Below are 15,949 nucleotides of genomic sequence, written 5' to 3' on the forward strand. Positions count from 1 at the left end.
TATCCTGCAGAGAGATCAAGGATGGTTAAATACTTTACCCCTTGATAAAGTCTTAAGATGTCACACGTATTCTGGGGACTCTCACGATCTTTCACAGTTATCTTATTGACTTCACGCGCGTCCAAACATAATCGTACGCTACCATCTTTTTTTCTCACACAAACCATTGGATTTGCGAACGGACTTGCTTCTCGCTGTATGACATCCCAATCTAACATTAACTTCAAATATTCTTCGGCTTCGTGCAGAAATTTAGCAGGTATAGGATAAGATTTCCTATGAAACGGTTCTCCTGGTTTCACAATGATCTTAGCCTCATAGCGGTTGTTTCTGCCAGGTTTATCGGAAAATACTACTCTATGGTGTACGAGTAGGTTAAACAACTCCTGCTTTTGATTGGGTAAGATGGTTTTTACCTCCGAAACTGCTTGTAATAAATCTTCAGTTGTAGCTATTAAAGAATCACTAGTGCTACTACTACAAATCTGATGTAGACGCATTTCCTGTTGCAATAGACCAACTAATTTGTCGGATACTTGCCATTTAGCAGGTGGGTTAGTCACAGTACCATCCTTGCAAGTCACTAACCATCCCCCAAAATCCAGTGTTATACCATACTTAGTCAGAAAGTCGGTTCCCAGTATTACTGGTTTCGCTAAGCCTCGAACGATCAATACATTGGCTGTCTTAGTCCGACCAAACCCATCTATGGTTAAAACTGTTTGTTTATTTATCACCGGACTGGCTCGTGAAGTTACACCTAGTATTTTTAGACTCGGAACGGGTAAAATAGGTAATTTGAAATCAGTTTTCTCAATTTCAGAAATCAAATTTTCGCTGACACAGCTAATCTCAGCTCCACTGTCTAGTAAAACTGGTGTGCAAATTCCACAAATACGCAAATTTAGTTCTGGGCAGATAGCTTCATGTTTTTTAACTACCCACTCATCTTCGTGTGACAAGAAATCCCGTTCGTTTTCACGCATTGAAATGGTATACAGATTTTTTTTCTTTTCAGTTGCGACTAGGATTAACCCCGGTTTACTGTCTTCGATCGGCGTTCGGGGCTCACTATCACCGATCACTCCTAGTTTAACGGATTAGATGCATTGGTGGCGCTAAACGTCACAGTGTTCTGTGGCGATTTAGTCGGAAAGGCCTCTATGCCTTGCGGAGTAGCATAGTATGTGACAGGATTAATAGGTTCCTGTCTCTGGAAATACCCATTATACTGCGATGATGATGATGACGCTTGGTTGTTATGGAATGATGACTGGGGAAATTGTATAGCACCATTACAAGTGGTGTCACTTTGCAGTAGGTTGATTTGTGGTCTGTTAGTAGATTTTTCTTTGGGTGGCTGTCGATCGCGTGGGCTATTCTGATAAGTCGACTTGTCACTTTGCTGACCTTCATAATATGCTGGCGCAGAGTCATCGTGATGATAGTCGGAATGCCTCGGAGCATGTCGCTCTTCCCTGTAGCGCGGGGACCAGAGTGGCCGTCTAGGCGAGTAGGAATTAGTACTTGCTTGTTTGCCACCGCCCCACTCTTTCCTAGGCGTGGAATTACCATCATGTTTTTCCCTTTCCGAATATTTTTGGTTACAGCTGTTCCCCCAAGACTGGTTGTATTTTGATCGACCGAACTTCTTATACCTCCATCCTCTATGGTATGAATTGTCGCTGCCCTGGCCTTGGTACCAGCTATTTTGTCTATGTTCCGCCTTGTTGTTGCGACAAATAAGCGTGTTCATCTGTGGTGATTTACGATTTTTATTATCGTATGAGTTATCATTACGTTTTTGATTCCACGGCTGATAAATGGGTGGTTGTTTAGTATTTTGTGTCCGCTCTGTTTCGTCGCGCAAGTTGGTGTTGTGGTTCTGACGATCTAGTCGGTCATAGGCTAGGAGCTGCTCACGAAAATCGGAGATGCCATCAAAGTTACGCCCTGTCAGATGCAGTTGGTAACGCATCGGGAGTTGACCCAAAATCATGGCAATAAACTCATCATCGCTCATACTGATGTCGAGGTACCGTGTACGCTCGAACATATCACTGATATGTGCTTCTAACGATCTATTTCTTCTAACGTCATATTTTTCCCCGTGTAGCTGCGCACGCAGGTTTCCCTGGATTTTCATGCTCCAGTATTGTTGTAAGAATAATTCGCTAAACTGGGCGAATGAGTTGACGGAGGATTGGTGAACTTCCCACCAATAGAAAGCTGTGCTTTTGAGACATGTTTTTAGACAACGTAATTTTTCCGAATCCGTCAGTTTAAAACGCACCGCATATTCTGTGAACGCCTTCAAAAACTTCTGAGGATTTTCTACTGATTTAGCGGAAAAAACAGGCATCTCCTCGAGCCAGTGTCTTGACGGGTGATTTAGTGCTGTGGCAGCATCCATTACCACGATTGGTTGGTCTGGGGATGTGCTGGCGATCACGTGATGCGTGTTGTGCGTTGGCGTGTCCGGACGTGACGTCACAATCGTGTGTCGTTCTACGGGCGATGGCTCGGCCGCAGACTCGATGTCAGTTGGTACACCTGTTTCGTGCAACGAGATGCGTTGTACACAGCTTTCCAAATAATTAATTTTCCGTGACACGGTTTTAAAGTCGTCGGAAGTAGCAGCCTCGTGCTGTCGCAAATTTCTATTTATCTGTGCAAATTGCTCGTCTACGATGTGTGCGTAATTATTAATTTGTGTTTCCGCAGTTATTTTTGCGGTTTCGATCGATGTGGATTCGGCAGCTTCGACTTTTTGTTGCAATTCTGTGATTTGTGAATCTAGTTCGGCAAATTTTCCTGCTACTGACTCACGAATATCGTTTAATTCTCCTTGTGTAACTCTTACTTGCGTAACTAGTTGTTGAGTTATGTCAGTTATTTTAAGTTCGACTAGTTCTACCAATTCGGACTGCATTTTGGCTTGTTCAGTTTGTACCCTAGTGAGTTCTTCTGATATATTCCGGGAAAGCTCCTCGGATAATTGTTTCGCTTGTACCGACTGTTTACTTACTTCCTCTGATAATTGTTTCGTTTGTACCGACTGCCTACTTAATTCCTCGGATAGTAACTTAATATTCTCTGCCTGCTGTCGCGCCTGCTCTGCCTGCTGCTCTGCCTGCTGTCGAGCCTGCTCTGCCTGCTGTCGAGACTGCTGACGGGACTGTTCGGTAATTGTATTTACGGCACGCATCAAATCCTCCATGGTAATTGCGTTAGTGTGGTTACCTCCTGTCACGGCCGCGGAAGCAGAGGTTTCAGCTTCCTCTATGGCGCGAACCTCGTTCTCACTATTTATATCAGTTTCTGTATTTACAGGCTGATTTGTAATTGTGTCCTCCTTGTCAATGCCGGTTCGTGTACGTCTCAGAAAGTAATTACCTTCATCGGCGGACATCTTGTTGTAGCGGTGGACGTACTAGCAACAACAATCTACACAAAGCACTTTCAGGGCAGTTGGGAATCCTGCGACCGACGATCCCTCGTTGTCGGGCCCCACTGTTGGTCGACAGTTTTTCTGTGGCGCGAACGTGTGTCTCTGTCTATGACTATTACAACTGCGTTTGACACAGTTAACACGTCACAGTTACTTAACTTTGAGTAATTACAGATGATAGTACGGTGTAGTGTATGTTAAAGATAATGTATGTTAAATGGCTGGCAAAGTATGGTGGTTGGCTGTACTCGTGTACGATTAATAACAAAACTGATAACGTTTAATAATTAAAACAATATCAAATGGTATTAATGGTATTGTAATACTATAATTGATATAATTTCAACACATAGATATGTACAACCCTTAAACTGAAAATTATTGATCTGAATAGATTATCCTAAAGTTGTACCAGCTTTTAAATAACCTACCAAATACAGATAGCCAGACATGAATAGATTTGGGTCCAGTTTCGATACCACACCGTCATTACTGAATTATCAAGGTTTGCAACTACCGGTACCGACTAGCTCAAGTTGTGGTAGGGCAGGTTCTTCGGCCATTCAGGACTGCTGGGTAGATCGGTGTATGGTCGCAGGAACTTGTAGAAAGGGACGCTGCAATAGAGTTCTAATCCACTACGACTGCCGTAGGCTACGACTCATTGACTGGATCGGCGACATCAAAATGGTCCTGAAAAAAACGTGGTACAAGGAAAGTTCTCACCACGAGATGGCAGGAATCAGATGTAGAAGTCGCGATGCTGGAAGCACTAGCGAAACGCCTCGTATGTCGTGTGAAGGCGTATACCCTGTATTCTGAGGTAGATGAACTCAGAATTCTCCTATCTGAATACTCCGTTTATACTGTAGTATCTAACTATCGTAGCGGACTCGATCTTCTTGTTTCCTTTGCGGGCACCAGGTTTTTGGCAACACATCGCAAGGGAAACGTCTTCTCTCGAACATGGCGTCCTCGAATCCTTCTCTATTCCTTCTTTTTCAACCTCAACTTCCCAGGAATTGTTGTAGCAACCAGCGAGCTCGCAACTAGCAGGAAGAAATACTCAGCAGTTGTAGTAAAATCCAATGTACGGTAATTAAACCTGTGTTTAACTCATGTAAAGCTTGCAGAAAAAGCAATAGGCGTCCAAAGAATAATTAAATGAAGACAATAAATTATTAAACTGCTGCGATTTCCAAAGACTAAACATACTGGCTGGCCTTAGCTATCCATATTAGTGTGATTGCTGGTACAACTTATAATACAAATACATATTTAAATATAATAATTAATTTACAATAAACATGAGATAATGAAATCAACCTGTAAACGGTTGACTGTTTACAACTGTAACAACAGAACGTCTATTGTTTCCATCTTGCTTCTTCCACAAATAAACCGAGACGCACCGGCTCCCGCGCGTGCCGCGGACGTCCGCATGTCTTCTACTAACGACTGTATCCGAGCCGACCCGCCGTAAATATCACTACGTTCGTGACCGATCCGGCCCGGAGGACCAAAATGTTCCGTGACTACGGAAGTTAAAGAATTCACCCGAAAATTGGTGAATTCTAGCAGCGCCCAGCACCAACTTGTGTCTAGGCGGCCATCTTAATTTTTACTGTCCTTTGTTGGATACACAAGCAAGGAGAAAGTTTTGTCCGCACACAACCAACAACAAAAAGAAAAACACTGTTACATGTCCATGCTCCGAGCACAAACAAATGAGAAATATATACAAAGGGTCCTTGTTTAAAGTCACTGAACACATTATTTTAGATAGTTTAATTTTGCAAATCAATCATGTAACTACATTTTTAACTTTCTTTAAAAAAAAAGTTAACACTTCTTGATTTTTAGAACTTACAACAACCAGTGAAATAGTTAGTATACAGTTTATGGTCTTGATATTCCTGGAATTCAATGAACACTCATCCACATAAGATGGCGACTGCTGAGAGAGTTCCTCAACCATCAAAAATGCTGTGGTAATGTTTTTGCTACAAATGAGAACTGTTTAGTGTAACAGAGATATATGGGAAGAGTCCAGATGGTGCATGAAAGTGAAGCCAAACAACCCAAACTATTGGCAGGCAATGATAGGATATTTCTATATCCAATATGTTAGTGATTAGAGCTATTCACTGCTTTCTTATGGACTAGAAAAAAAAAGTATTTTCAGTTGGGTGCTACAGCTGTGTACTCCATTCTTGGCTTCGCTATAATAATATGGGTTTATGCTTTATACGTTTATACTAACCATGTGGTTTCTAACCTGGTTGTGTTCTGTTCTTGTGGTAAAGAATTTGTTCAGCCTATAAACACTTATGGTAAGAACAGGAAGATTCAGGATTATCTGCAAAGACGCAACTATTGTCAATTACATTATTTTGAGAAATACAAAAATTGTAATGTGGGCTGGAGAAGTTCCTATTGTGCTCTAAGTAAAATTCAATTAACTATTATGACTGTTTGTTAGTCATAAGCATAACAACACTTTCAATTGCTGCCAGTATTATTTACATAGCAATTTCGAAGAAACCAAAAAATAAGTGTGTTTTTTTATAGTTGATAATAATCAGCTAATGAGTTTTCCAGTTTTCATTTAAATTTTAAAAATATGGCTAAGCTGTACTAATGTTCTGAATTTTTTTTTGTACGGTCATGCTTGTTTATTCATTGCTAAAATTGTAGGCTCATTTTTCGAATCTGTAGTGCTCAATGTATTTGATCACATTTTGTACACAGATGTACCTATGTACTGGATCAGTAACTTGTATACAACAATTATTTGTTTCATTAATGGAATGGTTTAACACAAAAAAAAGTTTCTGGAAGAGATAATAATTCCAATTTTGTGTTATTATTTTTTATGTAACAGAGGATATTTTTCCCACCATGTTGTAACTTACTTGATTGTATAATCAAAAACTCATTAATTTATTCCAGTTTTACTGTTAGTGACCAGAACGTTGTGTTACATGTGTGTACCAACTTTGTACATGCTGTACACAACGGCAGAGCCCATTGCTATTTCTTCTTTATAAGTGTTAATGGTTTATTTCTTTGTTTCTCATCTTTAGATAAATCTGTACCTTCAGATAGAACTGAAACCGAACAAGAAGGAAGAACTGATGGTGGCCAATAGTGTTTTGAAGCTGGCTGCTGATCTCCTCAAGGTATTTTTTTTAAGTTATTCTTTTTTAGGGGCATTATGAAAAAAATTATGAGAGTGACATTTTACTCTGTGCGTGCACCATGCAACAAAAATTTTACAGAATGGACAAAAAGGCTACAAACAATTAAAACATGGCAGACCCACATTTTGCAGCATAAACCTATAAACCATATTAACCTGAAAGTTTTAAACATTTATTATAACACTAAGTATATATATTTTTTCTTAAACAAAATAAATCATCTGTACATACTTCCTATAAACAAACCTTAACCTTATTGAGATGGTTCAACTTTTAATGTTTTAATATTTTAATTTAACCACAAAAAATATTTTCTTTAACATGCTTTGAATATAATAGGTTAAAAATTTATTTTCTCTCTATAGTATTATGAACTGCGCTCTCTACATTCCCTATGTGAACTAAGGATTGTCAAATTTGTAATGTGTATTTTTTACATTGATATTATTTCTTTTTATGACTATAAATTATAATAAAAAAATGAAAGGACAGTTGTACTATCATAAAGTTTAATTTGGCACACCATTACGTTTAGTATGTCCTTTAATGTTTACAAAAGTGACTATATACAGGTTTATGTTTGCTACACGTGGGTTCGCCATATTGGTGTCAAATTTTCGTTATTTGACTTCCGTTCCATTTTCATGAAATTACTCCTACCAAATGCCGTATACCAAGTGCTAAAATGTTTATACATAAAAAGAAAGTTAAGCCTTGTTCTCTGCAGGCAGCCACTCAGACCTTGAGACCCCAGACACCCCCCTCCCCCCTCTGCATCCACCCTTCCTTTTTCTTTTCCGATAAGCCAGGAGTTGACCACCACTTTTTTGTGCCGGAGGAGAGGTTGTTTACAATATGGCATGCGGGGGAAGAAGAAAGTACGTATCATATAAGCACTGACCTGCAAAGATATGTTGCACCTGTTGATTTGTTTTTATTCTGTAGCTCCAAACAAATACAGAGACCTTTGCCGTCCACAATCCCGGTTCGATTCCCAGCTGTCATACTTTGAATTTTTCGCAGTTCATATCAAATGACATGGATGACGACGAAATGTTATCTCCAGGGACATACGCAAAGGGAGGCAGGTAAGGGGGGATATCACCCTCCCCCACAAAATCCTAAAAAGTTCCTACAACAATTGGAAAGAATTTGAAAGAAAACAGTAAGGCAATGTGGTACTATCCCCCCCTCCTTCTCTCACCACTCTCTGAAATGAAATTCTGTGTACGCTCCTGATTAACTCTAGTTTATTCTTGTGGATATTCTTTAGTAATATGTGTGAGTGTTTCAAAAATACACGTTTGCCATGGAATGGCATTGCAGGAGTTGGAGAGTCCGTTCAAGATCTCGGGGTTGTCGGCCAACCCCTACCTGTACACTATTACCAAGGTGGTGATCCTGTCGGCCGTTTCCGGGGTGCTGTCAGAGGTGCTGGGCTTCAAGCTCAAGCTGCACAAGATCAAGATCAAGTAGGGCCCGTCGGCACACGCAGCTGTCCCCAACTCATACCCGAGTGCCATTTTTCCTAGTTACTAGCACCTTGGCAATCTTTGCTGTGGCATTAATAAAATACCTACGTATACAACTGAGTATATATATGATTATGTTTTAGTGTTCAGTGTGAAAGTTTGCCAAATAGCTTATGTGATTTCAACACTGTGTGTTATCAGTCAAATACTTAATTACAGCGTCTTTCATGAGCTGGTTTATCATGTGAATGATTATGGTTTGCTTCACTGTTGGAGTCTTTTTTTTTTGTGTGTGTTTATTTTCATCTGGAATTTTTTCATGGTTTAACCTTTGTAATACATACATGTCTGGTACTCAAAGCACCACATAAAAACTCTCTCTTTTAAGAGCTACGTTGCTATCGGAAAGAAGCATTTGATGATGCCTGTGCGCAATAGACTTCAACAGCCCTGATTAGAGTTTTTTTGTGTCACTACAGCACAGTTCTTTTTATGCAGTTTGGCCACCTTTTATCTGCCAATAAGAATTAATGTGTACCAACCTTCTGGTGTTGCTTTGTGTACACTTCACTTAAAACCAATATACTCACAGATGTATATGTGTATAACTCATACACATTAGCTTCAACTTAGTTAAGTGAAGTAATTTTGTTCTTGCAGTCTTGTAGGACTGCAATGTTAATAATTTTGGGGATGCATACGTGCATTTCAGATTTTTTTTAACAGGAGTGTAAGTTCTGTACTTGCTGGGGTTAGTGAAGTTAAGGATTAAAAAAATCCTTAAATTCAAACAATATCTACAATTTAATAATGTTCAGTAATATAATCATAAAAAAATTTTTTTGTTAAACTTAGTGAAGGATATAAATTTTTTGTGCATTAGTTCTAGTACACTTGAAAATTAGCTTACTTGAAAATTAAGTGATGTGGTTCATTTTGACTTGTCTCATTCGACAATTTGAGTTGGGGTTCTCTCATATCTTGACTTAACCATCTTAAAAGTGCTGAGCGTTCAGTCCAGAATTCATAGTCCCAAAATGTTCCGAACTAACTATTCATTTTCAAAATCTCAGAAAGCAACATATATTGTGCTTTCAAATGGCAGCTAAAATAGTGTAATCCATCCAATTTATAATCACCCATTTGCTATGAATGATGACTGCTGTCTTGATTATTGTAATGGGCCATGAATATAAATTTCTCTGTTAAGCCATGTATAGTAACCTGCAAATAAATTTGCTTTTGATTTTGGTGTGAATAAAATTGACAGTTTTTTACACATGTTCAAATCAAGCTTCAGAAATTCTACTTGGCACAGAGAGGGATCACAACAACATGTGATTCCTTACATGAACATTGTATTCATGATTGGTGAGCTGAGAGGTAGAATCAATAGTTTATGGTTTTATTTTCAGCTAAATTCCAATTTTTTAAATGGAAGGTTTTGGTGTTATTTTAGGTTTGATTTTTTTTTTCTCTTCACAAATTTTACCTACTATTCATGTTAAATAGTTTATTGGTACTTATTTTTATCGCAGATCACCAAAAAATCTTGTCCGTAATGAAGGGGTAGTTATCTCCATTTAAATATTAGAAGCTGTTGCGCTTTGGTTTAGAGTTGCCCCCAGTATTCCTTCACAAATAGTACTTCCCTTCTTCGTCAACAACTGGAAACGAGTGTCGGTTAGTGTACAGTTAGTTACCCTTGTTCGTGAATACAAAGGGTTCCAGTTTCTAGGCTCGGCAGTTTTGGCTTTCGGTTTGAAACCACACCACAGCATTAAAGTAGTCGCACTTCTGCACCATGATGCGGCTTCATACCGAAAGTCATCACTGCCGTGACGAGGGCCACGCAAGGCCTCAGATCTATCACCTTCAGCTTGCAGGTAGAGGAGGAGAAATTCTGCAGTGTACCATAATTAAAAAGTGTGACTAATTTCTGTATCCATCCGAAAATAATGTGACTCTGAATATAATGTGACTGCAAACTTATTGATAATGAAAATGATAATGAAAATGACTTCATGAATCACAATTCAAGTAATTTAAACTGTAAAATTTATTCCATACATATTTACTAGAGCTTTTCTTGTGCCACTTTTGTCAGTAAATTTATTTACATGGTCTTTTTTTTGAAATAGCAAACAGCCGATAGAAAAAAATTCAGTTTTACGGCTGTAGTTGAATAGTAGTTGTTCAGAAAGCAAAGAATGTGGTTATCTACGGTGGTATGGTCTGGTCGGTAGCCGGGGAGGGTGGAAGAGGAGAGGGAGGGAGTGCCCTCGCTAGCAGTCACAGTGAAGAGAAGCAGAGGAAATGGAAGGAATCCTGTGGCGAACCCCTCCCTCTAATTCATACTGCATTCCAAGTGCTTTCCTCTCATCTGTTATGCCTATACAGACGTTCAGGAAGCCTAGGACTAAAGTGCCATAAGTGACACTGTTTACAGGCAGAGCGTGTAGTTTTTCGATTAAGCTGTTCTCAATGGCAAGACACAAGTTTGCAATTATAATGTGAGCCTCACTTCTAGTTTCAGAAGTTATGGTAAAAATGGTCACATTAATTTTAGTAAATTCAGTACCTGGGTGAGGTGTGAAATAGTATTTAGTTTATTTTGATTGAAAAGTGCCAGTAGCACCTTTTAAATATCCATTAGTAAAAATTTTGTGCCTAAAATAAGTACCTATTTTGCTTGAAAAGATGTTTTTATGAATCATGTTTTGGTACCCTGATGAACCATGGAGGTTTGCTTATCTACCTTTTAAGTTCATAAAAAATGTGTCAGAATGACTGCATGGATTTTGTTTTCATAGATTTTTGTATAATTTGGTTGAAATTGTGGATTATATTTTTTTTTATGGGGAAGGTATTTTAATGTGCCATATATATATAAATACTTGTTAAGGATAAGTATCGCTTGGTTAGCTCTGGAAATTGTGTTGCCCTAGTCTACTTAAATTAATTAAAACCATTGTGTGAATTGTAAAAACAGAGTTATTAAAAAGGATAATAATATTTAAATTTAATCCGTAAGTCTCAGATGAGATAATGTATATTTAATAGCATTTTATCATTTTATGCCATATCACAGTGAAATGCCAAATGTACTGTTTTATCTGCTGTATGTACTGCATTTTAGAGTATTTGCAAAAAAAATTAAAATTTTTATATTTTAAAAGAGAAAAAAATTATAAGATTTTTTTTTTGTAATTTTGGTTGGAACATGAAAATATGTAGAGAGGATATTTAGTCTCAGATATAGTATATAGAATATTTTTATCAGATGATACTGAGTATGTTGTAAGATGTTTTGTCTATTTCATATTTTATTATCCATTACATTAGTAAAACCTTGTACATCATTGACAATAAGAACTCAATTTTTGTACTTAATAATGAAAGTTCTTTCTACTGAACTATTATATAGTCTATAGTGTATAATTTTTCACTGGGATTTGAATAGGCACAGGTTGAAGTGAGTTTTTAAAATAACATTAGTATTATTTTAAAATTAAGCTTTAGTTTATGAAAGAATCAAACCATAATAAGTGTTAGAATTGTATGCTAGACAGAGTTCAGAAAATGTTTTTAGTGGGCCAGACAACCTAACTTCTACAATATCCTATTTTGAAAATTAGGAATATTGCAATATAAAAAATGTTAACTGATTTAATTGAACAAGTAGGTATATTTGATACTTGCATTAAGCTTCATACTTTTTCCTTCATAAAAATTCAAACACTTTGCTTTAGTGTTGTTCCTTTTTTATTGTATTTTTATTCCTTCATTATCTACTTGTTCCACCAAGTTCATTAACCATTAATAACAGCCTCCTTTTAGCTTATCATCTTGAAAGTGCCTGCTGCTTAAAAACTGGTTTATGCCATTTATAACATGATTAAACTATTCTGCTTATCAATAAGAATTTCTCAAATTTTTTATGAAATATGTTTCAAAAAATTTTGTTCTTTAGCTGATTTTTTTGCATACTTACTTGCTTCACTAACGTAAATAATGTTGCTGTAGTTATGGTCTTTGGCTTGGTTTGGCAATGAAATTTTACGAACTTATAAATACTGGATTAGAGGAAGTGCATCTTAATATGTTTGTTAACTTTAAAGGTGATTTTTTTCTTCAAGAGTTGGAATTGCATAGGTATCCACTAGGGCATTGGATAATAAGATAATAGCACTGTGATTAGAGTACCATTACTGGGACATCTTGTTAAGTTAGTCAATGGGTTTTTTCAGAGTTCTTTATTTTATTTCTTCCTTCAAATTGATTCTGTCGCTGCTCCATTTTAATCATTTCACCCCTCATTGATGTTTAATGTCATTGATGTGATATTATCCTTAACCCACCACCGCCATCATCTTTTTTGTAGCAAATCATGCCAAAAACCTCTGCCTGCCTGTGATTTTTGGTACTTCTCCCCCCTTCCCACATCAATATTTTGCTATCCTTTTAAAACACCATATTTCAAAAGTTACAATTTTTTTCTCTTGGACTGTCATTTAGATACAGCTATCTATGCTCTTGGTTTTGTTATATGTAATGCCAAAAGAATATTTTTTTTTACAGTCTTGCAGCAAAAATCATGAAAAAGACATTTTTGAATAAGTACATAAATGCAAGTTTTATTTTTATAGGTTTTTTTTTTATTATTGTACCTTGGTTCAGTTGTGATATCGGCTTAGTTTCTGTGAATTTGCACAGATGTATTAATTAACTGATAGAGTTTTGGACTGAAAAATGGTTTTATATGTTTAATACTGGTTAGTATATAATGTTTGGTTGAATAGTTTATGAATAGTTAACCACCCTGAATACTTAACTTGATAATATACTAAGGTATTTATGCGTTGGTGTGATTTTGTATGCAACATCACATCCGATTGTGTGAAACTGTTTAATTTTTATTTTTGTTGGTATGTATACATGTGGTCCTGGATATTTTAGTTGTAAAAAGAACTCTATAAAAATTTGTGGTTGGTTTAAAAATAGCATGGGACTTTTATTTTTGATGAGCTACCAAATACTACTTACAAGCAAGACTAAATAAAGATCTAGTATTGTGATGAACTTGATAAAAGTCATGTAAAATTTTAAGTTTCTTTTTAATGGTTTTGTAGTTTATATGTTGTCAAAGAATTTTGATTGTTTTGATGTACATTTCATTGTATGTCTGATATTTGTTGTTAACATTAAATATATCCTGAATCAAGCATTTCTTAATAATTAAAAATTTTTGTGTGTTACACCTGTTACCCATCAAAATTTTGATCTCGCTAAAACACAGACTTCATATTTGTGTGGCGTGTATTTTGTGTTTCTTCATTCTCAGTTTATTATTTTGTAATATTGCTGCATGTAGCCTGTTGTAAGAGGCTCCCATTGTGGTCCTTGGGTATGAAATTTATCCCTTTTGTTTATTGCTTGATACAGTAGAAGGGCATATTTAAGGGGGTGGTACAGAGGGCATTTCCCCCCCTACTTTCCATTTTAAATTTAAATTTCACATTAATTCCACATCAAACAAATGCAAAACAAAAACTGTATTGTAAAAAATTTTATCTACTTTTAAGTTTTAAAATTTTATATGATTAACAGATTGGATGAACATGCTTTTAAGTAGATTCTTAAAATATGAAACCATAGAGAAAAATAGATTATGTGATTTGAAATGGACAGGTTATTTACCTAATTGAATTTTTTATAGCTAAATAAGTGTTGAGAAAGAAATAGCTACAGTAAAAAATGCATGCCCCTCCCATGACTGGGTCCTGAACAAAAATAAATACTATTGGTGCTGCTGGCTCGTACTGCCCAATTAACGATGCAGCCATTAGCTTGTAATTTTGCTGGATGCAGCCGGCTGCCGATGCTCGGTGCCTGTTGTTCTGGTGAGGAGTAGTAGATATCCTCGTAATTAGGCAGCCAACTAGAGACGTCACATGGTCTTTCAGGTCACTGTGTACTCTCAGGGACGGCTCCAGGGCGGGGCAAGCCGGGCAGTTGCCCTGGGACAATCACCTATCGGGGCTTTTCATTATTATTTATTCTTGTTATGTTTGTCTGGTTAAGTTTTAAATATATGGACATTAATGGGAAAAATAAAAATAATTGATTTTTATCTTGTAACTTAATGTGCTGATCAGTACCTATTTCAATACACGATTTCATATTAAAAAAAAAAACTTTCAAAGATTTTGCTATCATGTATGATGATGTGATTATATTTTAAGCATTTATAAAACTGTCCCAAGGATAATTTACCAGGAAAGAATATCACAATATCTTAAGATAAATTATCAAAACCATCGTCAAAATTTAAGTTCCAAGCTGGGTTAAACATGTTTGAAAGAGTAAATTTTTCAAATTTTCCAGGGGAGGTCCTATAAGTAAATAGCCCAAGGCCCTGCAAAGTCTAGGGCCACTACTGCATATTCATATCAATGCAGGGTGTTGTCAGGTTATGAAAGTCACACGAAGTAACAAAATCAAAGGACTGGTCATGAAAAAGTCAAGAGATAAACAGGAATGTTGCTAGAAGAAGAACTTGCTAACTTGCAGGTATTGTTTATGCCTTCAGTTTATAGTTACACATTAAAATTAAATAGCTAAGTGGAGATTATCTCTAAAAAGGATTATAACCTATTCACATAAAAATCGGTATGTTCCCACAAACAGTAGACGTATTTCGTATTGTGTTAAATTTAGCTTGTTATATATAAAAATGACCTGAAAAAGTAATGAAATGGAATCGCAGAGTTACTTGTAGACACCGTAAGGTGTGAATGTGCTGGTAACATCTTGTGGATTTGAATGACACTAGAAACTGTGACTGGTGGCGACATAGCCAAGTTGGTAAAGAGGCCTGGTCACTCCTAAAAGTAATAAAATCATTTCAGAAATTTATCATTCACAGCATTAAATGCTGGTCAACAACTAATTTGAGTTACAGATCATCACCTATATGATTTTGTACTCAGGCAAAAACATCAAAAAACACAGACATGAAAATGTAAAAAAAAATGAAAAGAAATACTGAGAATCTTGTACTTTGGGGAATCAAATCCTTGAAATATACAATGTCAACAGTTCCAGATGGTATTCAAAATTTCATAATAAAAGGTGTTCTCGGGCTCATGCTCCCATCCTTCAGTTTATCTTCAATAGCAATATTAACAGTGGTGTTTACCCCAAGTAAATTTATGAAACTCGGACTCAAAATTTAATGCAGAAATAATGCCGTGCATGATAACTATACGCTTGTTGTGTTTTCAAAAAACATTTCTGGATGCGAATCACACCGTAACTGCAGGTGTAGGTACGTCGACTATTGAATTATTTTGTCAGCGGACCTAAATTTGAAACTATATAATGAAATAAGCGAAAAAGACGTTAAAAAATTCTAATCCCGATCTTATTTTAGACAAAGGGATTTTATTAAAATATTGCACATCTTGTTAAAATTCATTTAACAGTTAATACTACAAAGTTTCCATTTGATTTTGAGAACTTTGGTTCGCGCCATCCTTCACAAATGGCAGCACCGTAGTCACACATTTCCGTTACATTCCCGAGTTTACTCCCTCCAAAAGCCGTATACCGAGTGCTAAGATGTTTCACGTAAAAAAAAAAACTTCTATCCATACAGAAAAGGGATGCTGGCGTTCGTTCTCATTTAAACATAGATAGCACACACCCACTCCCTGGTCAGTCGTCCTAGTAAAATTTTTGAGGCAAGCGCGCGAGCCAACACGTGGCTGTGGAGCCTTGTAGGCGGAGCCGAAATCGGCCAAAATGCAGCGGCCGCGAGC

General features: G+C 36.8%; 1 protein-coding gene across 3 annotated transcripts in view; it reads left to right on the forward strand.

The window, feature by feature from the left end:
• The window catches only part of LOC134542982 (protein phtf), a 64,825-nt gene extending 51,475 nt beyond the window's left edge, over positions 1 to 13,350 (forward strand). For all 3 annotated transcript variants that reach the window (XM_063387623.1, XM_063387622.1, XM_063387624.1), the window contains exons 16-17: positions 6,538 to 6,633; positions 7,981 to 13,350. In XM_063387623.1, the coding sequence (XP_063243693.1) occupies positions 6,538 to 6,633; positions 7,981 to 8,130 (246 nt within the window). In that variant the 3' untranslated portion in view covers positions 8,131 to 13,350. The remainder of the gene's footprint in view (positions 1 to 6,537; positions 6,634 to 7,980) is intronic.
• Positions 13,351 to 15,949: the final 2,599 nt, after the last annotated feature.

Source organism: Bacillus rossius (assembly GCF_032445375.1).
Source record: "Bacillus rossius redtenbacheri isolate Brsri chromosome 9 unlocalized genomic scaffold, Brsri_v3 Brsri_v3_scf9_2, whole genome shotgun sequence".
Taxonomy (NCBI): Eukaryota; Metazoa; Arthropoda; class Insecta; order Phasmatodea; family Bacillidae; genus Bacillus; species Bacillus rossius.